Consider the following 26,669-nt stretch of genomic DNA (forward strand, 5'->3'; position numbering starts at 1 on the left):
CCAAAAGAGTGTTTTATATACCTAAACCAACAAAATTTTATCTTTCCATGCAACAAAGCGATATTTTAAAGGGTCCTTGGTGCATTTCCAAACAAAGTTCCTCGTGGTATTGGTGATTTTGGATGTGATAATTTTAGGGGCTATCAAAAGAGAAAATATTGTTGGTAAATAAGGTATTTTACCTAATTAGTTCTCTAGTAGGTCCTATTCACATGTTATGTTTAATCAAGTCCTAGGGATATTTCTATGTCCTAGTTGTCATGTTATATTATCTTGGTATTTGAGTCTTGTCCTATGTCATTTAATATTTATCACGTTAGACGCATAACACAATCTTGTCTAATCCTATGTATCAACCTTGCCTTTATAAGTAAGGCTCGTGTGTTAATTTTCATTCAATCTTGCATCCATAATCAAGAAAGATATTATTTCCATTGTCTCTTATGGAAGGATGATTCTATTTAGTAGGTGAACCTAGGGTGTGGGGAGTTTAGAATCAAATCCCATATGGTACTAGAGCTCTAAATCTGCAAACTCCTTAAATATAAGGGATACCATTCATAGCGAGTATCTTGTTGGGTGTATTTTGGGGTGCAAATGGACCTCACGATTGAATCTAGGGCATTTGAGAAAGTTACTTTTTGCTTTGTTTTATCAAAATTTGACATACATGGCTATGTTTATAAGGGTTTCAAGTTGGGTGATGGTTGCTAGATCTAGGAGCCAACATAATTTTTAGAGCACTTTGGGCCAAAATAGACCTCACCATCATGTCCAAAAGCCCCCAAAACCCTGAGATAGATTATCAAATTGTTGAAAGATGAGATTTTTGTTTGAGGCCATCAAAGGTTTTTTTACAATTTTACCATCATACAAAATCTATACGAATTTGTACTATACAACTTGGTCACTAGCATCAACAATCTATGACTAAGGTAGAATATTCCTAGAATTGACATCTTAGATGGCATATCCTATTATTGGCATAAAATTTGTGCTTGGTTTGTGTCATTGTATGAACCTAGTGTCATTCAACATAAAGGGTATACAATTCATAATTTTTTAATATTAATTTTTTTTTTGTTGCCATTTAGCTTTGGGATAAGCACCAATCTAATAGTGCATGGTCATATCAGAGTCTAGTGCCTTTCCATGAGGGGCTAAGCCCCTGTTGAAATGTGGCGACTAATCAGCAAAGTACTGTACACTCAGCACGTATCCTCGCTGTTTTTTTTTGTTGATGAAAACCGACATTGTAATAAAACCCTAAAAAGGCCGACTTTGTTTGTTGCCCTAAAAACGCATGATATAAGTGGCTGGGATGCGTAAGGCATTGTAAGGTTGATGTACTATTTTTGCTGGATAATAAGAAAGATTGGACGGCTGTGTATGGTGGACGTAACCCATTCTGGGTGAACCACGTTAAATCTCTGTGTTATCTGTGTCCTGTTTTATTTCTTTATCTTTTGTATTTAAATCTGCATATAATTGTTAGTTCATATTTGCTTCGGATCTGCTTGAAACCTTAACAGCCCCGAGAAGGATGGCTTCGACCTAATGCCCCTTAATTTCATCATTACCACCTGTTATCCATGCATGTTGAGGAGCTCTTTCAAGTCATTCATGTACTTTTTTGGATTTAGTCCAAAGTACATTTTATTTAGTTTTGTCCATATTGGTATCTTGGATGATTACTTGGACAGGTTTGCACTTGGAAAGGTATTGTTTTGATCAAATCATTTTATTTTGGCCTCGTTTCATGTATTAGTCTTTGATATTATCATTTGAGGAGTAAAATATTGTTGCAATCATACTTTATGCAACTCACCCTTTAATAATCATTCTAAGGATAATTATGATTTTTGGCAAAAAGACATTCTGACACATTGCATGTGGCTCAATATTTTGCTTCATATTTATGGACTAATACACAAGTCAAAGCAACAATGGAAGAAATCAGTACGGGGTAATAAAAACAATTTCAATTGGTACAACTGTTGATACAAGTATCTTTTGGGAGGTCTACAATTGTATCTCAAGAATTAGGTGCCCACACATAGTTTGGACTAAGATTTGGGAAATTTGTGGAGATCCACATAATCGTACATTCCTAGATGATCCTACATAAAATTGCCTCATTCTAGATAATGATGTTGATAATCTACTCTTTTATGGTGATATATCAAAGGAGATTGAATATGATACAACACTTGGGCATCTTGATAATCAAGAGACCTCTCATGTAGTTCCCACTTATCTGATTGAGATCACACATCCATCTTCTATTGCATCATTACATTCTAGTGATGCTTCATTGAAAGCTTCCAATGATTCTTTGTATCAAGTAAATCATAGTCTTTCAGGTAAAATATCACGTGATGATTACTTGGTTGGTGTTTCAAAATTATTTGTGGAATCTCATTGTTTACATTTAGAGGACCAATTTGAGGGGTTAACTCTCTTATTTGATGACTATCATGGTGTTGACAAATATATAGGTTCTAATACCAAAGTTTGAGAAATTCATTTGATATCCAAAAATTCAATCAAAGAATGAGATACAAGGCTTAGACTACTAAAACATGCAAATACTAATCTTATATGCAAATCTAAAAAATTAAGTTGCCTAAATATGGAAATAGATTGCTTAGATCCTTCTTTATGATGTTACAAATTAGCCATCATATATTGCTTATCAACAGTAAATTGTGTGAACTTATAACAATAATAGATGAAGCATAACATCAAGACAAGATAGCATAAAGGAGACACAAATCAATAACATAAGAGCATCATTGTGAGGATCTCACAATTTCTTAATTATTTCCGCAATAAATAAATGCTCAATTTTTACTCATATTACGAAATGAAATGAAATTCATATATGTATAAATGATAAAATAAATTTTACCATATAAGTGTGCTAGATCTAGGTAGAAGCACATATATACAAGTACAATGATAAACCATGGCTCCACTGCCATGTAATCACATTTAAACAATTGTGAAATACAAGTTCAAAATTCTCCATTAGCAATACATATAAAATTAAATACAAACAATAAAGTTCTCGATCACCATTAACCCTTAAGTGTCCTCCACAAATCAAAACACAAGAGCATGGTTGAGTTGCTTTTTCGGCCAATCACGAAGTCATGTGCTTCCTCACAGTTTTTCTTGACACTAAGAACACCCAATCCAACACGAAGAGCCTAGCAACTTGGAAACAAAATCCATGATGGTATCTCGAAGCAAACTAATAGGCCCGTATTCTCCTATTTTCATAAGCTTTCAATTAGACTTTAGTTAAGTTCTTATGTCTTGTATGTTGTAGACTTTAGTTATAGCTTGACTCTTTATATATCCAGAACCTTATATGAGCACATTAATATGTCTATGTAAATGGACGTGTGTGTGTGTGTGTGTGCGCGCGCGCGCGAGAGAGAGAGAGAGAGAGAGAGAGAGAGAGAGAGAGAGAGAGAGAGAGAGAGAGAGAGAGAGAGAGAGAGAGAGAGAGAGAGAGAGAGAGAGAGAGAGAGATTATAATTACATGTATGAGTGACGAGATTGGATAATTGTTATGATTTGTGATGGTTTGCATGATAACTTATTATGTAGTGTTCTTCTCAAGTTGGGTGAAATTGTTCTTGTAGCTGATACTATGTAACTTATTGCAATTGAAGATGGAATTGACTTTGAACTAGTTAGAGGCATCCTGATTACTCTAAACTATTGAAGAGTGTCACTCATTCCTGGACTTATTCAATGACACGACCAACTACCTATGGAAGTGTTATTCAATGATCCGTTATGCTATAGAAAGTGGACATTTATATCTTGATATGGTTACGAGTTTTAGTCCTATTAGGTCTCTTGGATGTTTTAGGTTTCCTTTACTTGCTGATAAAATATTTTCCTATATCTAAGGAACGAGTGCCAGGTCAGTTATAGATTGAGTCATCGGATTGGAGACTATATGCGAGTCTAAATAGAACCTAAAAAGGTTAATATTGTTAATGTTGTTAACATATCTTTCCTGAATACAAGTTTGTAATGACATGTATGGTTGTTGAATATGAATGAAAATGCACTTGTTGAAATAGTTACATGATTCTTTTGATCCTTTGAGGATTTCTTTACCCAAGGAGGCCCACTTGAGGTAATGCAACTCAAAGTTCTACTATGTATTATAATTAGATATTTTCAATTTATTGTTAGATTTCATATAATCAATAGTGTGGTATTCTAATTATTATTGTTATCCTATAGCAGTCATTGTTCCTTTCATTGAGACAGTGTAAGTTGCACTTATAGATGTTCTTGTTATATTTACTTTTGTTGTCATGTTTTATTTTTATGCACATACTCTTTTTGCAATATTTCATCATCAGACATAATAATCTTAAGCAGTTGCTTTCCTACATTTTCTTTTATTGCAATATTTTTTGTTAACATGGGATAACAACCTAGGTGAATTCACAATGCACATACTATGCAATCCCATTTCAAGTTTTATGACCCCTGGATTTTAAATGTATCTTCTAGTCCATGAAGGGTTGATCAAACTAGATAAATATCCCTAAGTTGTGAAAGCTATTAGGTCAACATCAAATCACAAGTGGAAATAGAAATCTCTACACAAGCCTAACACACTCACATACAATTCCTAACATGAGTATGCAATGTATACAATCAGGATATGACAAAGAATATTATTAATAAATTTGCTAGGACCATATTCTTTGATAATTCATATTTAACATCCAAACCAGAAGGTAAGTTTTCCCTAACACACATGCATAACAAATAAATACATGCATCATGCATTTCTATGTTTTATTTCATTGACTATAATGCATTTATTTTCCTTGTATAATTTTCATATGTGCGGTTTCCTAAATTGTGCTTGCCCACAATTTTGTCCTTAGCTAACACTCACTTTGGTGTTTCGGCTTTTGAGGCCTGGTTGCAAAACTAATTCTGCTCACACCACCTATCAAACCCACATTTTCACCATTTTCTCTAACTCCCCTTAATCTTGGAGCCTTGATTTCCAATACTAGGGCGGCCAATGCCTTGGTACTCTAAAAAAGGGCCCATTTTGGGGTCTCATAACAATCACACAATTTGAGTGGGAATTCGGACCCCCTATCGACCTATCTCAAAAATTCAATTTATTTTTGGATAAGCAAGTATAAAAGGAGGTATACCCCTCTCATTTGAAACCTGATCTCCTGATGGACAAATTATCAATTACACTATAGCAAATTCAAGTGAGAAAGCAACTAATCTTCTATCAAGCATTGGAGCAGAAGTGAAGTCAAGTTTCAAGGTAGATCATCCATTTGTGTTTGAAGCCAATATCCTCCCTTTATGATGCATAGCATCATGGAAATCCAACCAAGAACCTCAATTCATTCATGAAGTTCAATTATCAACACAAATCTTCCAACATGTTAGAGGCATTGTCGTATATTTCCCAACAAAATCATCAATCAAATAACCATTATCAAATATTATCCATAGATATCAATCCATCATTATTGTAGATCCATATATTATTCATTAAATATGAATCATTTAAACCCTTCATCTATTCATTTCTTGCAAACGAAAACCAAGAATTTTCCCAAACTATGAAATTTACTCTATTCTAGTCATGAAATTACAGCCATGAACAATCATTAATAACTCTTACAATATTAATCACTGGGACAATCTCTACGGTCAGATTATATAAATTCTAGTTATAAAACTTTTCTCCAAGTTATAGAAAGATCCAACGGTTAAATCCAAAGTTATGATGATTTTTCCAAAACTGGTCGCTGTGAATCAGGGTTTTGGGTAGTTCCAAACGGTTTTCACCAAAACTCTCATAACTTTCTCAAAACTGAATGAAATCAACTCAAACAAAAAGCAATGGAAATGTTATTCAATATAATATACTATCATTATAGAAATACAATTGTTTCCATGTTTTACATGGCCGTACCAGGCCTGGAAACAAGAGGAAAAACTTTCAAGACCAGAAAACAAGAGATTGAAAACAATGAAAATTCGATAGCAAAATGTCTCCAATGCTTTTCAATTCATTCTCCAATTTTTACCTCCTCTTATGAATGACCATTACAGAGGTTTTATAGCCTTTTCATCTTCACATGGAAGTTACAACTACCCAACTTTCTCTTATGACCATACAACTTCCCATTTTGGTCTTTTTACAACTTTTGAAAAGTTGCATTTGACAACTTTTACAACTTTTGACTCGAATGACTTTAAACCTTCAAAAGAACCTTCAAAACATATTAGGATGGAATAATAATGTATTTTTGTCACCATTTTACCCCTCCAAGGTAATTTTATACAAATTTCACCAAATGACTAATTCAAGACCTTATTAGGACAACTTGGACAACTCATTACAATGGGCTCTTTTAGCCTTACATATTGATTCATATTGACTCAAAATGACATTACAAATGAAAATGTAATTGAATATACTTATGAATTGATTTATCCTCTTATAGACTCCTTTTGTGCCTTTGTGTTAGGTGCTCCTGCACCACTTTATCATTACCTGATCTCTTTGTTGATCCAACAATGATGTAGTCCCCATCAAATTCCCTTTTAAGTTTGAGAAGATGTGGTTACACGTGAATGACTTCAAAGAAAACATCATGGATTGGTGGTATAATGGCCCTGCTAGGGAAGGCAAAAGGGCATTTATTTTCTGTAAGAATCTTTATTTTATCAAATCATGTCTAAAAGAATGGAATAGGATTCACTTCAAGGTATTTCAATAGAAAAGTTTAGATTTGAACTACGGTTAAAAAGCATTCATAGTAAGTCATTCAACTAGGTATAGAAGAGGTGAATTTTTAGGAAGAAAAGGCTTTGAATTCGCAATGCTCTAGGGTGTTGGCAATGGAAGAAGTTTACTAGTGTCAAAAGTTGAAAGAATGTTGGTTAAAGGAGGGTGATTGTAATATGAAATTCTTCCACAACTCGATTAAGTCCAAAAGATCTAATAACATAATCCACACAATTAAAAATATTGATGGAGCTTGGTTGACTAAGCAAGATGACATCAACAAGGAAGCGATTTCCTATTTTAAAAATCTTCTGTCAACAAGGAATGATTAGAATTTATCTTTCAATGAGAACATTTTCAGTGTCATCCCATGCTTAATATGTGAGCAACATAACCAATTACTTATTGAACCAGTTAGTTTGGAGGAAGTTAAACATGCTTTGTTTTCAATGCAAGAGGACAAACCTCTTGGTCCCAATGGGTTTCCTACCCTCCTTTTCAATAAATTTTGGGATATTATTAAAGAGGACTTATGGGGGGTTGCAAAGGAATCAATAGTTGATGTGTTTTGTGCTAAAAGATTAGAACGACAAAATGATTGCACTTATACCCAAAAGGGAAAATGTCCAAACCTTTGATGATTTTTGCCTCATCTCTCTATATCACACTTTCAAGATTCATTTCCAAGGTCATGGAAAATAGATTGAAAAAGGTTTTAGGTTCTATTATTTATGAGGAGCGGAGTGGCTTTACCCCAAAACGTTCTATAGTTTAGGGTATTATAATTGCCCATGAGGCTATCCATTCAATCAGGACAACTAAAACTAATAAGATGTTTGTAAAATTGGACATTGAGAAAGCTTATGGTCAAGTTGATAGGATTTTTTCGTTGAATGTTATGAACCAATTTAGGGTTAATCAACATTGGATCTCATGGGTTGAGAGTTGCATTTGTAGCCCTCTTTTCTCAATCTGGGTCAATGGCAGTGCCCAAGGTTTCTTCCAAACGTCTCGAGGGATTACACAAGGTGACATTATATCCCCCTTTATCTTCATAATTATGGTTGAGGTTCTTGGTAGGTATATTTCAAAGAGAAGGAGATGAGGTCAATGGAGAGGTGTTTCTATTGCTAATGGGACTGATTCAATCTCTCATCTTCAATTCACAGATGATAAGCTTTTGATGAGTGAGTCTTCATTCATGTCAGCAAATAAATTGGAGAATATCAAAAGGGGTTTTTATTCAACACTAATCTTGAGAAGCAAAGGGAAATTTCCAAAATCTTGGGGATCAAACCAAGTTCTTTACCAAGCAACTTCCTAGGTATCCCACTTTTTGTTGGGGCATGTAGATGAAACCTTTGTGGAATCTAGTTCATAGTTGTCTTAAAAAATGGATGGTTGGAAAAGTAAATGGCTTATATTGATAGGTCGTATTCTCATGCTGAAGATAGTTATATCTACAATTTCATTTATTCTATGATATGTCCTAAAATACCAATAAAATTTATCAAGGTAATTGAAAAAAATATGTGGAAATCCTTTTGGCATGGTAGTATGGATCATGACAAAATCCCTTTGTTGGCCTAGGATAAAATATGCCAACCAAAGTGCGCAGGGGGGCTAGACTCAAAAGCTAGCAAATTAGGAATGAGGCGAAGTTAATTATATTGAGAGAAAAATATCTTGATAATCATCAAAAGAAAAGAATATTGACTATTAAAAATTCTCTCAGAGACTCTACCATTTAGAATTTTATGGTATCTTGTTGTCATGTTGTTACAAGTCATATTTCATGGATTTTGTGCGATGGTAAATCGCTATGTGTTGGGAGGATTCTTGGGGAGGTCTATAAGCACTAGGAGAGAATGAAAAGTTCAATGATTTAAAGCAGATAACCAAAGATAGATGGGGTCCCAAGGTAGAGGATTTTATGGAGAATGTGGTGGTCGATATGAACATGGAATGGAAATGAAAATCGGTTGAAGACTTGAATTTGGTCAAGGTTAATGTTGAGTTTCTATAATCGATCTTTGCATAAAGAAAAATATTTCTCTCAAAGGGTCAAGATGAGATCATTCGGTGTGGTTCTCAACGAGGAAAATACTCGGTTAAAATTGGATATCATATATAAAATCGACCATGGTTTCAAAGGAATGGCCTTATAATTTGTGTTGTACCAAGAACTATTTACCTAAAGTAGGGTCCTTTTCATGTGTGTCTTTGAGGGTCAAAATTCTAATAGGTGAGCGGCTACAAAGATTGGGTTTCTAAGGATTGTCTAGGTGTGCTTTATGTAATAGTAACAAAGAGACCTTGGACCACCTTGTTTGGAATTGTGAATATGCCAATGAATGTTGGTAGTTTGTGACTAAAAATTTGGGATGGCAAACTCTGTTTCCAAATTCTTTACAATAATTGTTTAAGAACTCCTTCAAAATCAATGTTCTCTAATATTTGGCAAGTTTTTCCATCAACAGTAATTTGGAGAATCTGGAAAGAACAAAATAGACGCATCTTTCAAGAGAAGATGGAGTTAGTTTCAAGTTTGTGCAAAAGAATTGAAACTTCTTATCTCAGACGGTTAGTACGGTTGCGTCACAAATTAATCCTGTTAAAATTCCTTTTAGCCAAGAGGATAGAATTATCTAAGCCAAGTGGTCTTATATCAAGTATTGGCTTGTTAATGGGCCTCTCTAGGTTGATCTAGATTCCAAGGAGAAGGAATTTGTTGAATGGATGAAACTAGATGTAGGATGGGTGAAATTAAACTTTGACATAACATTAAGAGACAACTTGGGAACTTCAAGCACAGAGTTCAAGAGATTGGAACGACAACATTTTGGCATTTGGAGCTAAAAGGTTGAAGGACATGAATAATGAAGCTGAAATACAAGCATCTATATTAGCAGTTAAGATGGCCAAGAAATTATCAATATCAAAATTGCATTTAGAAGGCAATTCTCTAATTCTTATCAACGTCATTATCAAGGGTGAAATTCCAAATTGGAAATTAAATAAAATTTTCAAAATTGTTAAAACACTTTTTATATCCTTTAAGAAATTAAAAATTTCCCATGTGTTGAGATACGAAAACTTGGTAACGGTCAAGTTGTCAAAGTGGGCAGTATTATTAATGGAGGAGCAAGTGAATTTTTATTGGGAGGATCTATGAGAGATCCAAATCAATGAATAATGATGGGTTGTACATCACCAACTATAGAAACCATTATGGAAAAATGTATTCTCTTAATGCATGGGATGGAGTACATTTTAAAAAGCATCAAGGCGTACATTTTAAAAAGCATCAAGGCCATATTCATTGCACAAATATTTGAAATTGGCATAGGGTGGCGTGCAACAAGTTGGTGGCAAAGAGTTGCAGGATGGAGGTGAACTTCACCCTAGTTACTCCTAAGCAACAATTGGCATTCTTGGGTCATATTTCAGAAAAAAAGAGACTACAAAGCATTTTCAAGTTTGATGTTCCATTATTTGTACTGATTGTAGACATATTGTTTGAGGAAGCATTTGAGGATAGAGCACCGATATCGTCTCAATGCTTGTGGTGTGGGGTTTGGAGATGAGAATTAAGGTGGACGTTTCATGAGTCCTAAAGTAGTGTGTGGATGAGGACTAGATGTATGGGTTGAGACTGATTTTGGAGTGGGTGCATCCAACTGAAGTCTTTTGGTAGCAGAGGTCGAATGGTTGAAAATTGGAGACCAAAACTCACCGCTCCAACCTTTGATTCGATGTAGTGTGATTAATGTGGATGAAAGGAAAACAAAAGCTCATATTGGTTGAAAGACTACCTCCATGAGCATGGCCTAGTTTGTGAGGATGCTAGCGTGGTGAAGGAGAAGAAAGAGAAAGTTTGTGCAGAGCTAGAGCATGATAATGATGGCACAGTGAAGAAGTGAAAAGGGAGAGCCTAAGTGGAGTTTAAATTCAAAGATTATTAGGTCAATGGACCCCTTGGGGTAAGCAAAAAATAGGCTTCAAGAATATGAGGTTTTTTGTGTGGTTTATGTAGTTTTTTGAATGGTTGTCTTAATTTCCATTCATACTTGTAAATTTTGTATGGAAGGTTGAATGCAATAATGACTTCAAGGTACATATCATATAGATTTGTATAGGGGTATTGATTAATATGGGGAGATTTTAATGTGCTAGAAATTGATACGGTGGTGTGTTGGAAGGGTAGTTAGTGTTTGAAGTCTTTTGATAATTATAGTTAAAAACTTTTCAATACCATGCAAAACCTAAATTTTAAGTGTTAATAAAATTACTATATTATTGATCATTAAAAAAGGTAATCAACATCATTTAGGGAAGCTTTATGTCATAGTTAAACTCATTTGAAATCTAGACCAAGGCACCCCATTTGGACCAAGTAGGTAGCATAAGAGTTAAGAGAAAACAAAGTCACCCTCTTAAGAGTTGGATATCTGGTAACCTCATCCTTACAAGTCAAAACAACATTTTAATTTTACTATTTTAAAATATGAATGATAAAAATCTCTTTTGCACATTATATTTAAGCAATTTATTCTTAAGCTAAACATTTTATACTTAATTAGGCATTGCAACAATCTTATTCTCATCATCTTAAGTTCTCCAGCTAATTTTTTGAGCTCTTTGGATGATGCTATGTCAATTTCAATCTCATTAGATGATTGTTTTCATTGATTTTACACTATATGAACTAGCTTTCTCTTTTAATCCCATTCTATATTTTTTCCTAGTTCCTTTCAATTTTGCATTTTCTTAATTCCAGTTCATACCTCATCCTCATTTCTAACCCTCCTTTTCCTCTTCACACTCAAAGATTTCCTTTCACCATTTTATCATTTCATCTTCCCAATTTATCTTCCCATACCTCTTTGCATAGTTTTGTCTCCTTATCACTATACGATTTACTCATAGGTTTTCATTATCTATACCTTGAAAGATGTGATTCCTTTGTGTAGATTTGACTTTCAATTATTTGGCATCTTTTTATAAAGTGGATTAATGCTTAAAAGATAAGAAGAGGACTAGCCAAGATAGACTCCCCTTTAAACATTTTGTTTTATAGGAATTTCTCTATATATTGTGTTTGTAGGTGAAATATGAAACAAATTGCTAGTGTCAAAAGGAAAACATGGTCAACATCATTTAAGAAATATCTACGTCAAATTTCAACTCATTTTGAGATATAGAACAAGTCAAGAGTTAGGAGCAAACAAGGTCACCTTCTTAAAAGTTAGATGACTAGCAAGCTTATCCTTGAAAATCAAAACAACGATTTATTTTTTCACTAGTAATATCATTGATAACATTAAGTGAACTTTTTATTTCTTCTACACATTAAATATAGTTGCATTATATTCCATTTTTTTTTGCCTCTATTTTATCTAATTGACAAGTGTCCATCTTTGAGAACCTTCATACATACAAACAAGAACCCCTATGTAATCTATCATTCACCAACACCAATATACCCCAATTAAATCAAATAATTGTCTAGGTCATTAAAAGAGGACCCCAAAATTCTTGTGAGAGTTACTTTAACTAGTGGCCTAGTCCTTGACTCAAAAAATCTCCAAGATTTAATAAGGAAATTCCTCTTCAATATGAACATGTTCCAAAGCTATTACTGTTCAATTTGATTTTACCTTTTTACAATTTTTTTATTCATTTATTCATATTTTCAATGTCTTGTCTTTTGTGTAGTCAAAAGCCTATCTAAACTCTCATTGTTCCATGGTTAAATTATTAGAAGGTCATGCATATTTATGTATATTATTAAACAACAAACTTCCAAAAAATCCCATCCTTTTTTAGAATCTTCTCCACATGCATTTTAATTTTTGCTTGACATATCTTCCAACTTATCCAACTTATGAAAAATCATTTAATCAATCCAATAATTTAGCTTGAGGCAAAAGATGAAAATTAGGTGACCACCCTTTCCTACTACAACTAAGTCTTTAAAGTGTCCTGCCACAACTAAGTATTTAGATCTGTCCTACAACATCTAAGTTCCCTAAGTAACGCAATGTATAGTGGACCAAAAATAATCACAATGGACCAACCTTTATTTATTTACAAAAAGCCTCAGGCTTAAAACCCCGTGGGTCCCTTAATCATGTGAGTAAAAGCTCGACTTTTTCTTTTTTTAATTACGCAAAAATAAATGCATTTTCAAAATATGACAGGAATGTCCTGAAGTATCTACTTCGGCTGATTCTTTTTGTTTCCTTGAAAAAATAATTATTGCCATGTGCAGAATCACTGGAAACAATCATCCTGTAAAATATTCGTCGATCCTTGTGAACTGTGATACGTTGTACAAAATAAAAACCAAAAAATAAGGATATTTTATAGTAAGGAATTATGACAGATGCAGCTCCCCTTACGGTGACAACAAAAATGCCTCTTTAGCTTAGCTGTTATGTATGTTTCTGGTAATAAAAATTAAATTGCCCCACGCCTCTGTGGACATCAAAAATAATGCATGATTCTTTATTGTATCCTACCTGCAGAAAGGTATCATGGTCTTTTCCTTTTAGGATTTTAAATAGGCTTCACAGCAAAATCTACTGACCAATAAATTTCAAAAGCGTCAGCTTGTTTGTAGGACGTTTCAGAACGTCGAAGTTGAGAATCAGGGTTAAGAAGCGGAATGCAGCTTCTCATAATGATTCAATTTGTTCTCTCAAAGTAAAACCAGAAAACATCATACTATAGACTCTACTTTTTTGGGGCATCTCATTTAATTTTAGATTTTAGATTTGCCCGTGTAAGCATAATATGATACCACTGTGTAGGGTTTTTCATGATACTTATTATTTGTCAACCGTTCGGAGACCTCCTTGTCACCTCTTCAAGGAAATAATCCATCAAAAAGCATGTTTCTGGTGATCCAAAGTGTCCCACGCCTCCGTGGACATCATAAATGATGCCTGATTCTTTTGTGTATCCCTACCTGCAAAGAGGTATCATGGTCTTCTCCTTTTACCATCTTCAATAGGCTTCACGGCAAAATGCCTCTTTAGCCTAGCTTTTATGTTTCTAGTGATCAAAATTGCCCGCCGCCTTTGTGGACATCATAAATAATGCATGATTCTTTGTATCCTTACCTGCAAAAAGGTATTATGGTCTTTTCCTTTCAGCATCTTCAATAGGCTTCACAGCAAAATCTACTGACTAGCAAATTCAGAAGAGATGAGACTATAAACTCTAATTTAATATTTTTTATCTAAGATTCTCCTATGTAAGCATAATATGATACTACTGTTTAGGGTTTTTTATTTAATTATCGTTTGTCAACTGTTCCAAGGAAATATTCCATCAAAAATTATGACTTTTGGATACCTTGTTTGGTATTTTTCAAGAAGGTCGATCATAATGCAATACAATGTTTTTTTCTTTGAATGCTTGGCCCAATTTACTATTCTGTCCCAATTAACTGTTTAAACACTTCAAAAATCAAATTATAGTCCAGATGCTCAAAAACTCAGTCTAGAGTTTCCACAACCAAGTCTTTTGTTGAATCCTCTCTTTCAATTGGTATAAGTTAAGCACTGAATCCTTAAGTATATAAAACAGGTTTAAGCCCTTCCCCATCCAATCGAGTCATATTTACCTCAGAGATGCTCTCCTTTCTGTAGTTCCTCCCTTATAATTGGAAGTCTCACCCTAAAAAGAAAATTGTAAACAGAATCTCTCCTTTCTGTAGTTCCTGCCTTATAATTGGAAGTCTCACCCTAAAAAGAAAATTGTAAACAGAAAAAAGCATTGGCATGTACTTCCTCCCTTATAATTGGAAGACTTACCCTAAAAAGAAAATCGTAAACACAATTAGATAGTATTGGCATGTACAACCACTACCAAGCCCTCTAACACATTCAGGATAGTGGCAAGCCTAGAAAATGCTGACCATGACCAAGAGCATCATGTAAAATAATTTACTGGAGAACAGCCAAACCCTCGGGAATAAGTAAACTATATGATCAGGGGTTCACCCCATAGCGCAGCGGTACAGCTGCGAGCCTCCCTCAATGGAGGTCGTGAGTTCGATGCACGGGACTTGGCCCCTCTCCGCCCCCCCTTTCCACATCGTCCATCGCTGCACTGGTCTGCTGACTTGGCAGACAAAAGTTTGCTTTGGCCGGAGAGGTAGTTCGCTGTTGGTGCACGCAGAGGAGTGATTGATAAATTTAGAGCATGCTCTTGGTCCCCCCGATACTCGCTGGTCGATTGCTCTCTGTTCGTTGGCTAGGAAACTGACAGCTGTGCTCTTAGGTTGTGTAGGATGCTTCAAAGAGGATGCCTTGGCCCTCGGATCAGAGATGAGGTCCTCCTTGTGATCTCACTGGTTCATAGCTCCAGTCAAAAGTGCTTGCTTAAAATTAAAATTAAAAAAAAAAAAGAAAAAGATCAGAAGATATTATCTCTTATTAAAGGATTATTAGCTCAAATCCAAATGATCAACTTACCCACACTTCCTAATAAGCCACTCAAAATCAAATGATAAAAACATACATAATTCATAAATTAACTACTCCTTGAGAGGAGTTTGGATTGTTACATCCTTGAACTTTGACAAGTATTTTTAATTTTATTTTACAAAGATTGTGAATTATTTTGCCAAATAAATGAAATACTTACTAGCACGAAAGCATAATACATAATTCCCAGCCAATAGAAAAACAAAAACAGTCCAGCCACAACAACAATTTCACAGGAGCTCAGTCATTGCCTCTAAACCACAGGTCCCCTAATTAGTACGGGAACAAAGTCAACCTGACCACTATGCAAAACTCTCTTTGAGCAGCCTGAACCACAAAGTCAAGAAATCATAAAATTATTTGGCCGTCATTTGAAGAAATGGGTGAGCACATCTGCTGACATTAGTCACAATGACACAAACTTCAGCGTCCAAAATGTTTTTGGTTCTCAAACAATAGCGACTTACTGAAACACTTACATTATTTGTGCATGGATTTTACGGTTTACCCTTTACTGATCTGCCTACTGAAACATTTTAGGTTGTGCTTAGAAACAGTTGAGTAAAATAAGCACCAAAAACTTTGAAAAGCTTGTCTAATAAAATTGCTCAGGATATTCTTCGTACGACATTTACCATCATAAACTTCGGTCACTGCCAAAATCATCCGACAGACACTGCTTATAGCACCACTAACAATAAAATACACTATACAACACAACACAGTGGAAACAAATGCAACTGCGTTGGCCACCCAATTTAGACCTCAGGCATTAAAGGATGCATTAGACAATCAAAATCTTATTCGGGTTTTCTGATGAAAAAACATTAAGATTTTACAAAAGCCAATTGAAAGCACAAACCGGTCAGAAGATGAAAACCATAAACAAGAACACACAAAGAAATGTGTCTAGTAGATGGAGCATTTGAGGACTCCTTCAATGGCAAAATAACAAACACAAATGATTATGTTCATCATGATGTCTAGGTACCATATCCATACATACAAAGAAATGCGTCAGCCAGCACGCTAGAGGAGATACGCAACCCCTGGTAGAGGGGAAAAAAAAAACCTTTTAATTCACTTTAGAAGCTAATGAAAATTGTAAACAGTTTCTTAGACAAAACAAGTGGAGACCCTGGAAGGGTAAGTGAGTGTAGTCTAAATTAAAAACATTTTAATATCAGATTCCTTAATATAGCATTATTAGATTTGAATAGAATAGAAATGCCTCGCTTAATCTTAAAAGCATAATTGTTGTACATTGAACTTTTAACTAACAAGAAATGGATTAAAACGCAAAAACTCTTCCACATTAACTTACTCTACAAGTGATCATTACCGGGTGCTGATACAAAGACAATCAACTACTTCAAAGATTACAACGTAGAAGCATCATACCACAAGGAAAGCATAAAATTACTGAAAAATATGGGGGAAAAGATCCTGTATGAATCATAACAGTCATTTTTTACACAACCACTAATTTGTACCTTAAAGAGAGAGAGGATTTTTATTCATAATAAAGAGGTGTACTTCGAAAACACAGCTGAGAAAATAAACAAACTTCACCAAGACTTCTCTGAAGCACTTAAGTAAAGCTGATTAAGCCATCTCTGCATAGTTAAAAACTACAGCCCCTTTTTTAATAAGCTGGTAAAGAATGCCTCATATGACATAAAAGATGCTATCCAATGTAGTCCGGCCAACACACAGCTGAGAAAATAAACAAACTTCACCAAGACTTCTTTGAAGCACTTAAGTGAAGCTGATTAAGCCATCTCTGCATAGTTAAAAACTACAGCCCCTGCTTTAATAAGCTGGTAAAGAATGCCTCGTATGACATAAAAGATGATATCCAATGTAGTCCTGCCGTTATTTTCAACAACACTTACTGCAACAACTAGCTCAACTTTTATTGTTTGCAAGAAGACAGTAGAGACGAGTCTCTTCCAATCTACTGCTGAAAGAATGACACCATATAACTAGTCTATAATCTATAGCCTTAATTGTTGAAAGCTCCTCCACTTAATTTCTGCGAAGGGCAAAACAAATAACATGAACTTCTAAGAACCTCAAGAACTTGCTGAAAACTCTGCATATTACTGGTATTACCATGAAGCCGGAAATATACATGCAAGCCTTATATGAAGATAAATAAATAAATAAATAGGATCACACTCTGCACGCATTACTAATCATATTTCAAAATTGGAATTCTCTCTTCAAAACTTCAAAATGTTTGACTTCATGTCGGTCAGAATGCCCCTATTCCTTTCAATTGATTTGGTCATCAACACACGTCCAGATTCTGCTTCAGGAGGCAGAGAGGCCTTCAACCTCCTCAATTGCTCCCTGCATTGGCCTTCCTTTGGATGAATATCAGTAATTCTCCACTCCATATTGAAGCCTGCCCTATGAAGTTTGCTGTGAGTATCCACAACCACTCTATCATAGGGCGAAAACCATTTTGCCCTCAGATATCCAAGCGTTCTCCATGGTGGGATAGGCATAGAATTCTGCTTCAGAGAAAATTTTGCAGCTTCAACCAACAGTTGCAACATACGTTCAAGCTTTACCAGACCACCCACATAGATCACAGGAAGAGATTTCAGTATTGTGTCGTAGGAAACTATGGGCCTTGCAATCTCAAAGTGACTTTGAAAGTCAATATCTATAATCAGACGCTCTGGGGCCTTTTCATCTCCTTCCAGTATTACATCCACATATTCATACTCGCCTGCAAAAGTAAAGATTGTCTGTCCTTCAGAGTCTTTTATTTTTTTATGAGAATATCCCTACAGCAGAAACAACAATTAATAACACTTATAATAAGATAGTGCCATAATCAGCCCTCTGTTCAACTCACCTCCCGGAACTTTATCAGATATTTTCCACTTTGACCTGCAGACTGCAGCATTATAACCATAGGACTTCAAATGTTTCACTAACAGCTTTCTGATGCAGCTACCCTTACAACTACCATCCCTAGAGCAAAGAAAATCTGAGTCCTTGATGGATGCAATGACAACACTGATCAGGTAAAGCAAATCACTCTCCATTGGCATCATTGAATTTTTCAGGGCCTGCAACAACATATAAAGCTGTAAACATTGCATTCCATAATCTGCTTTCTTCCCAAAGAAGAAACAGCAGTTCACCATGAATTCAATGGACACACCCCTTGAAAAGTAGACAATAATGAATGCCTATGACGGCTATGAAAGATCAATGATAAAGCTAAACTTAATAAATCCACGATCAAAAAAGGGCCTCATATCATTTTGATGTTCTTGTTCAGGAATACCTTGATCACATGAGGCCCTCATTAGGTTAAGAAAAAATTAGTAAGATTCCGCTAGCTTTATGGTCCAACAAATTCTAATTTCACTGCGTGCACAATATAATGTGGGTTTCTCGCATTTTAGATACCCCATATATTCTGACCTTTTAAGTAAACATTAAATAGAATTGTAATCAATGTCACTATTCCTAATTCTACTTTGCCGGCGTGCATATTATAATTTACGGATTCAGCGTTTCAAGATCTCCCACAAATTCTACCTCTTTGACTAGAATTTAGGATAGAAGCATAACATAGATAATTTCATTTCAAATCATGTTCGAGGATACTGACCTTGATACTTTCTCCAAGCTTTAGAATGCTGGTTGAGCCTGAATCACTATCACTGCTGTGGCAATTACCATCTTGGCCTACGCTTCCATTCTCGATAAAATCCCTCACCATAGCAGCTAAATCATGGTCACTCTCATGGCTTCCCTTTTCGCCATGATCCGTGGCTAGGCTCAGGAAGCCCCTACCTGGAACGACAGTCCCCCTTGGCCATTTCAGGGCTTCGGTTAGGTTACTCTTGCTCTTATATTCATCAGTTGTTTCCAACTTATTGCATTCATCGGGCCCCAGCTTTGAAATACCGGGCATCACAAACGCCGATAGGAACTCCTAAACGTAAGTTTCCAAGGCCTTTATATCTATGGCCTGCACTATGTTTCCTGGTTTAAGGGACCTGGTGTGAATTAACTGCAATATAGCTACTTCCTAAGCAACTGTGGCTTCGAAACTTTATTATGAAACGAGCAGCTCTGGGTTATTTAAGCCTCTGATGCTCAACTCGATTCAACAAGCCACGGCCTTCAAACTCAAGGTTGTTTCATAAAAAATCCCCCAATTAATTAAAATACGAGTTACGATGGCCTGTGACCTGAAAGAAAAACAGACGATATACTATTAGCCTACCAAGGTTATCAAACTCAGAAAAAATCCATATAATAATTAACCTTTTATGAAGATCAACAGACAGAATAGGCATAAAATATCCAAAACCTCGTATATGATATACTAGGGGAAAATGCCATACATTACATACCGAGAAAACCAATTGTATTCTGAAAACCCAAAAATAAATTATAATCATATGCACATCCATAAAATCGGTGGCTCAAGCCTCAAACATCTATTATCGAACAAATTGCTCCAATTTTGGATATTTTAAGCGACAGAAAATCATTTACAGATTTCGGTGTCGGTAGGTGCTAAGCTCTCGCAGATTTAAGTAGGAGTCACAGCTCGGTTTAAAAAAATATATCAAAAGTTTTCCAATGGTGAACACAGTCAAAAAAGATCTGAATTTTTCTAAAGGCGAACTAAGTCACAAAAAAAAAAAAAAAAATCTAAATTTTTCCAAAGGTGAGCAGTAATTCGCCCCCAAGATACAGTAAAAATATTTTCTATTCCTACCAATTTCATAAAATATCCAAAACCTCGTGTAAGGTATACTCGGGGAAAATGCCACAAATTACTTACCGAGAAAACCAATTGCATTCTGAACACACAAAAATTAACTATCATTAAATCCGCATCCATAAAATCCGTGGCTCAAACAAGCATATTCGAACAAATTGCTCCAACTTCGGAAATTTTAGGCGATAGAAAATCACTTACAGATTTCGGTGTCGGTTGGTGCTATATATTGAATATTCCAGAAAACGTATAAATAAAAACCAAGCTCTCGCAGATTTAAGTAGGAGTCACAGCTCAGTTTTAAAAAATAAAATCAAGTTTTCCAAAGGTGAACTCAGTCAAAAAAGATCCAAATTTTATCAAAGACGAACTAAGTCAACAAAAAAAAAAAATCTAATTTTTTCCAAAGGTTAGCAATAATTCGCCCCAAGATACAAACTTTTATTTTTCTCAAACAAAAATATTTCCTTTTCCTACGAATTTCATGACCGAGTGCATAAACAAAAATATGCAGTAACTAACAGATGACTAAATTCCACAAATTTGCGTAATTTGATTGGGAAAAAAAACAGAAAATTCGGCGACCGCTCGTTTTGAAAAAGAAGAGATAAGTTCCAGAAAACCTAATAAATCCATGGAAATTACAGATACATAAACCAGGTCCAACATCGCAGCCAGAGTTCCACCAAAACCTACTTACAGAGCGTTTTCTTAAAAAATACTCACTTTTTCACTCTGCGTTTCACAAAACAAACCCAATTCAGAGACTGCATATCAAATTTGAAACTTCTGCTTTCTCCAAACAAAAATTTGAAGAATTCAAGTGAAAACTGACCTGTAATCACGAAAAAAGATCTGCTGGGAAGAGGCGCAATCGAGACAAGAGGCGCCCATTTATGCCAATAACACGTTTATTTATTATCTTCACTTCCAAACACACCCGTTCGCGTCCCTTATTTTGGGGACTCTCTTTTTAAATAATTAAACACAGCTTCGAAGAAAAATCAACGATTTAAACAAATTATAATATTTTTTCACGTCCGCCTCACGATGCCTTGCGCAACACGAAATTTCACTTTCTAAGAAAACCAGACAATTATCGTGATCTGATATTTATTTGTGCCCCCAGATTTGACCTGTGTAGCAACTTTATGTCTACCGCCACCTGCCGGTTGCTTCGACTGGACTTCCCACCGTTTTCGGATAATTACGCACGGACACGTGTCGGTTAACGCGACGCCGGCCACTTTCAAAAAGGTCGTTGGGTTCCTCTCTCTCCACTCCTACTTTTCATTAAAAGACGAGACGACGTTTGTTTTATTTCATATTGTGGTGGGCCCAATGATTATAATGTCATTATGAAAATAATAATAATAATATAATATTAAATAAATTAGCCTAAAACTCTAGTAATTATTATAATCATTATTTGTAATGTGGGGCCCAATGCTTATGCCAAAGAGCAGCTCAATTTCCCATTTATTCTTTAATTTGAATTTTCTATGTATTTGGTTTTGTGGACGTTAAATGTTTATATGGAAGATTTGTTCATACTTCTTTTCTTTATAATATTGATTAATTGTATATTTAATATATTAATTAAAGATTTGATTTGAATGATAGACTTAAATATAAATTGTAGAGTTGTCATTATACTCAAATCATATTAGTTAGGCACAATTATTTATGTATTTATTACATCAAAAAAAAAATTGATTAATAATATAATAAAATTAATAAAAGGTGATGTGCATTTGTATAAGGTTGATATTGTATATTTTGAATTAGAAATAGTTAATACAATTTCAATTGTAATTGTTGGTTTTAAATTGATTCTAGAAGATGTATAATTTTAAAAGTATAATTTTTATCAGATTGTATATTATAGTTATAATTAAATTAGTTTATTATAAGAATATATTATTCAGAAGGGATGTTGCTTGGGCTTGATTGAGTTTATTATTTTTTATATGACTAAGTAAAATATATTGCTTAGTTACTAAATTGTTAATTTTTCTAATATTTGTACATATATAATAGACTTAAATATAAATTATAGAGTTGTCATGATACTCAAATCTTATTAGTTAGGCACAATTATTTATGTGTCTATTACATTATAAATAAATAAAAAATTGATTAATATTATAATAGAATTAATAAAAGGTGATGTGCAATTGTATAGTTCTAATATTTGTACATATTTTAAATATTTAAAAAACTTACTTATTCCTTTTTCTATTGGTTGATTTTCTAAGAGTCATTGGAGATTAAATTTATTGTTTCTTTTCTTTGAAGGGAATTGATAATATATATAAAGGGTTTGGTTTATTCTATTCTATTGGTTGTCCCTACCATGTTTAACATGATTTTAATGCATTCCAATTTGTCAATTAAAAAGAAATTAAATTTTGAACAAATCTAAGAAGATCTATATAAGTCTTATCTTTTTAGATGCAATTAAATACGTGAATCTTGAAAAATCTCATCTTATTCAATGCAAGCATGTACATGGGCAAAAAGACCTCATGGAATGCAAACATTTGTTTCACCACTGTTGACAAATGTGAATATCTTATCTCATTCAATGCATATTGAATACAGTAACTAAACAAATGTCACGTAGTACTTGCCTTTATAGTATTACAATATCTACATATTGTCGTATTATAGTAAAATAGTAATAACTTTAATTTAACAAGTGTCACGTAGTGCGAGTACTTGCTTATAATATTGATATAATAGAATAATTGTGAATATAAATTTTATATATTAATATAAAAATATAGAATTGATTTAATATTATGATATAACATTGATATAATATGATAATTATTAACATTAATATTTAAAAATTAAAAAATTATAATTTAACATTAATAATAAAATAAATAAATCTAATTAATTATTCATTAATTTAATATTTAATAATTAAGAATATATCAATAATAAATAATAAATATAATTATATAATAAATTTATTAACATGTAATATATTATATAAATAACAAATATGTCAATTTCAATTGATTATTAACAAATTAATATATAGATGAAATTATCAATTGTAATTACATAATATTAATAAGAAATATTGTTTAATATAAATATGGTTTTTAGTTGAACAATTATTACAATAATGAAAATGAGTTGAAAATTTATAATTTATAATTAATTTTATTTATATAATTTGAATTGTCATAAATATAGAGATAAAAAAATATTATATTATTGTAAAAAAATTGTGTTGAAAAATTAATTATTGTTCACTATATCAAATAATTAATTTTTTTTAATTTCATAATAATTAATGTGTAATGTAGATTATAATTTAATTAACATATTATTTTCATATTTATAACTGTAGCATAGGAAATAGGAAATCATCACAAGCAATATAAACATACTAATCATTAGCTCAATCACGAAAACTCATTGCAACGATCTATCCTAATTACATCCAATAGAGACATAAAGATAAAACATTCAAAAGTAAATACTATGCAAACCATATGCAGATATGAATGCTTCCTTCATGCGGCTCCATTGTTCTTCTTTCCTCTTCAAATAGTTTGGTTGTGGATCTCACCTACAAGTGCACATACATGATTGAAAGCAAGTAGGTAAGAAAATTGCTCAAAAGTACTCGAAGCGTGATTGATTAGAAATTCGATAATTCGATTAGGGGATTTGATTGAAGAAATTCATCCAATTTATAGACAAATTGGAAAGATGGATCAAATTAGCATGATTCAATTCAAATGGAAATTGCAAATCAATTATGTCAATTATGACAAATTATGACAAATTATGCACTTTCTATGCAAAATTTGTTGATTGATAATTTATGACAAATTATGACAAACTTCTATGTCAAAATTGATTGATTGTCAATTATGACAAATTATGACAAATTCACATGTCATTTCCATGAATTTAGGAGAGAAATAGGAGGAAATTGAAATTAGGAATTAGAAAATTAAAAAATTAGAGAATTAAGAATTTAGGAATTAAGAAATTGATGAAAATTAGGAAATTAGGTAAATTAATTAATAATTTTTCATTTATTAATTAATTCACAAAAAGAGGAATAATTAGCCAATTAAATAAACATTTAATTGTGACACAAAGACCTAGGATAAATAAATAATTTATTAATCCTAGAGGAAGAAATGACACACAAGGTTAAATGATTAAATCACGAAACCCTAGAAGATGAATTAGCAATGCGAGAATGACAATTAGGTCTTGATTAAGGATAATTGATATCGATCATGATTCTAAATTGATAAATGACCAATGTGATAAATGATTTAATTGATAAATGCGTCAATTGACGAGGAACAATGACTAATTAATCCAAATTGACATAATTGAAAAGAACGATAGTTGATGACAAAATAGATTGCAAAACGACAATATTGAAAATGACCACGATTGATGACAAATCGATCGCAAAATGACAAGATCGAACATGACAACGACCGATGACAAATCGATCGTTAAACGACAAGATTGAAAATGATAAGGATTGATGATAAATCGATCTCCAGAGGACAAGATTGACAAGAGGACAACAATCGATGACAAATCGATCGCAAGATTGACAGGAGGACAAAACCCTAATTAGGATTGACGATGTCCAGAATAATGACAAATGAGCATGCACATTGATGCAATAAGATAAGATTGATTAAAATCATGACTGGAGATTGTTGTTGACAAGACCAAATTCGAGAGGCGAGATGAATGAAGAATGTAGAAGAACGACTCAATGCTCACAAATGATAAAAACCAAGTGCGTGACATAGGAGAAATGTTAATGTGATGCAAAAACCTAAAATGAAGGCAATGCGCAAATGTTAAAGTATGATTCCGCAAGCATTGACCATTTTTAGGTGTCTACAATAACAATTAATAATAATTTTTTAAATAAATATAATTATTAATATATTTATTATTTAACAATATAATGTAAATATTGATATTAATCTTATGATGATATTATTATAATAATTGAATTATAATTAAAAAATTATTTACCAAAATGGGTTTGAAATAGTTCTATTTGCAAGTAGTAGAAGATTGGAACCGTGGGTCTTTATAAAATAGAAGATGGTATTTTTAATTAAAAAAATAAAAAATATAGCCACTCTTAGTTATGGGTAAATCATTGACTTATGTAGTTCTCAAATTAATTGTCACATAACAATGTACCTTTCTCCACAATGTTGTTTTAACACTTGTTTTAACACTTGAAATTATTATTTTTAATTTTGTAAATGATAGAAATTATTTTTCTCCAATCTAATTGGCTTGAAAAATTTGCATCTTATTACCGATTTCACGGATCCACTATCTGAATGAATTTTTTTAGCCAATTTTTTAGGTACGTTAACATAATATTTGGTATGTTTAAATTTTCTTATGAAATTTATTTTACACATCCACCAAACAAATATTTAACAATTAATTTTGACTCTGTATAAAGCTTTATATAAATAAATAAATAAGCATATATATAATAAAAAAAATATAAACTAATAATATAATTTTAGTTATATGTTCAATAGATTCGGGGACACGACAGATAGAACAAAGGGAGGGATCACCATTGGGGAGCATGATGGGACGCCTTCCGAGGATAAGTTTCCAAAGAAAAAAATTCTTTTGGGGTTCTACAAGTCTATGCTAAATAGAATCAATAACTTTATGCCACTGGGAAGAGGAGAGATTTAGGGACCAAGAACGGTTAACATGGTCAAACACCGTATCATTATCCATCGAGGTAGAATAGATAGCTTTGGATTTGACACTATGCAAAGGGGTACCATCCAACCAACAGTAGTCCACATAAATTAGGCTAGAGGAGACATAATGTTTGGTCAGGTCAAGGGAGAAGCAGGTCTCTCTGAGTACAATGTAAGTTTCCCATTGGGTAAGAGGAACACCATGGGACTGCATAATATCCTACAGCAGACTCCGATCTTTAACATTTTTTGAGATTTTTTCCAGCCCCTTTAAGGCCCCAGCTTTAGCTAAACATCCTTTAAATAGTGCAATTGTTTTACCCTTGTGTTTTAAATTCCACCATATTGACCTGTCACCACCGATTTCCTTTGTTGATCCTATAATATCATTGCCAAAGGTAGGATCTGACCACATCTCAAGCTTTCCATAATGCTTTAAAGTTCATAGATCCCCATGGTCTTGCTTCCGTTTGTTCTACAATTATGTCACTAAGAGGAAATCCTTTCCAATTCAGGCTTCTCTTGGGGACAGAGCTAAATATATTATTCCTGAGAAGGATCTTCCATGGTTCATCACCATGTAATTTCTTGAAGATCCATTTAGCTTTCAAAGCAATTCCCTGCCACCTCATATCCTTGAGACTGAGTCATCCTTTGCTTTTACTCATGCAACACCACTTCCAATTCATCGCATGTCTCCTTTTCCCTCCTTTACCATCTGACCACAAAAAAATCTCTAACCTATTTTTAGATACGACGGAACTAGTAATTGCAGAATGGCCAAGTGGAAGAAAAGTAGATGTTGTAGGATGAAAGAATCTTTTGACAAACTTGGGCCCTTCCTACTA

General features: G+C 33.5%; 1 protein-coding gene across 3 annotated transcripts; it reads right to left on the minus strand.

Moving 5' to 3' along the window:
- Positions 1 to 16,792: 16,792 nt before the first annotated feature.
- LOC131034003 (uncharacterized) lies at positions 16,793 to 21,147 on the minus strand. 3 transcript variants are annotated; one of them, XM_059216826.1, is made up of 5 exons: positions 20,907 to 21,065; positions 20,798 to 20,806; positions 18,947 to 19,532; positions 18,179 to 18,395; positions 16,793 to 18,049 (listed from the first exon to the last, which is right to left on the minus strand). In XM_059216826.1, the coding sequence occupies exons 3-5, from the start codon at positions 19,250 to 19,252 to the stop codon at positions 17,535 to 17,537; spliced, it is 1,038 nt and encodes a 345-aa protein (XP_059072809.1). In that variant the 5' UTR covers positions 19,253 to 19,532; positions 20,798 to 20,806; positions 20,907 to 21,065; the 3' UTR covers positions 16,793 to 17,534. The 3 variants fall into 3 exon arrangements, with proteins under 3 accessions (XP_059072809.1, XP_057821310.1, XP_057821309.1); XM_057965327.2 differs by having other exon boundaries at positions 20,695 to 20,806; XM_057965326.2 differs by lacking the exon at positions 20,798 to 20,806 and having other exon boundaries at positions 20,907 to 21,147.
- Positions 21,148 to 26,669: the final 5,522 nt, after the last annotated feature.

The sequence above is a fragment of the Cryptomeria japonica genome, chromosome 2 (assembly GCF_030272615.1).
Source record: "Cryptomeria japonica chromosome 2, Sugi_1.0, whole genome shotgun sequence".
Lineage (NCBI taxonomy): Eukaryota > Viridiplantae > Streptophyta > Pinopsida > Cupressales > Cupressaceae > Cryptomeria > Cryptomeria japonica.

What these genes read in the sequence shown, in the direction of transcription:
- LOC131034003 (XM_057965326.2), bottom strand. Translation starts at nt 19,252, where the DNA reads ATGCCCGGTATTTCAAAGCTGGGGCCCGATGAATGCAATAAGTTGGAA. An exon ending in AGCTTGGAGAAAGTATCAAG is followed by an intron (nt 18,396 to 18,946) that starts GTCAGTATCCTC and finishes ATGTTGTTGCAG; the next exon opens with GCCCTGAAAAATTCAATGAT. An exon ending in ATCTGATAAAGTTCCGGGAG is followed by an intron (nt 18,050 to 18,178) that starts GTGAGTTGAACA and finishes TTACTTTTGCAG; the next exon opens with GCGAGTATGAATATGTGGAT.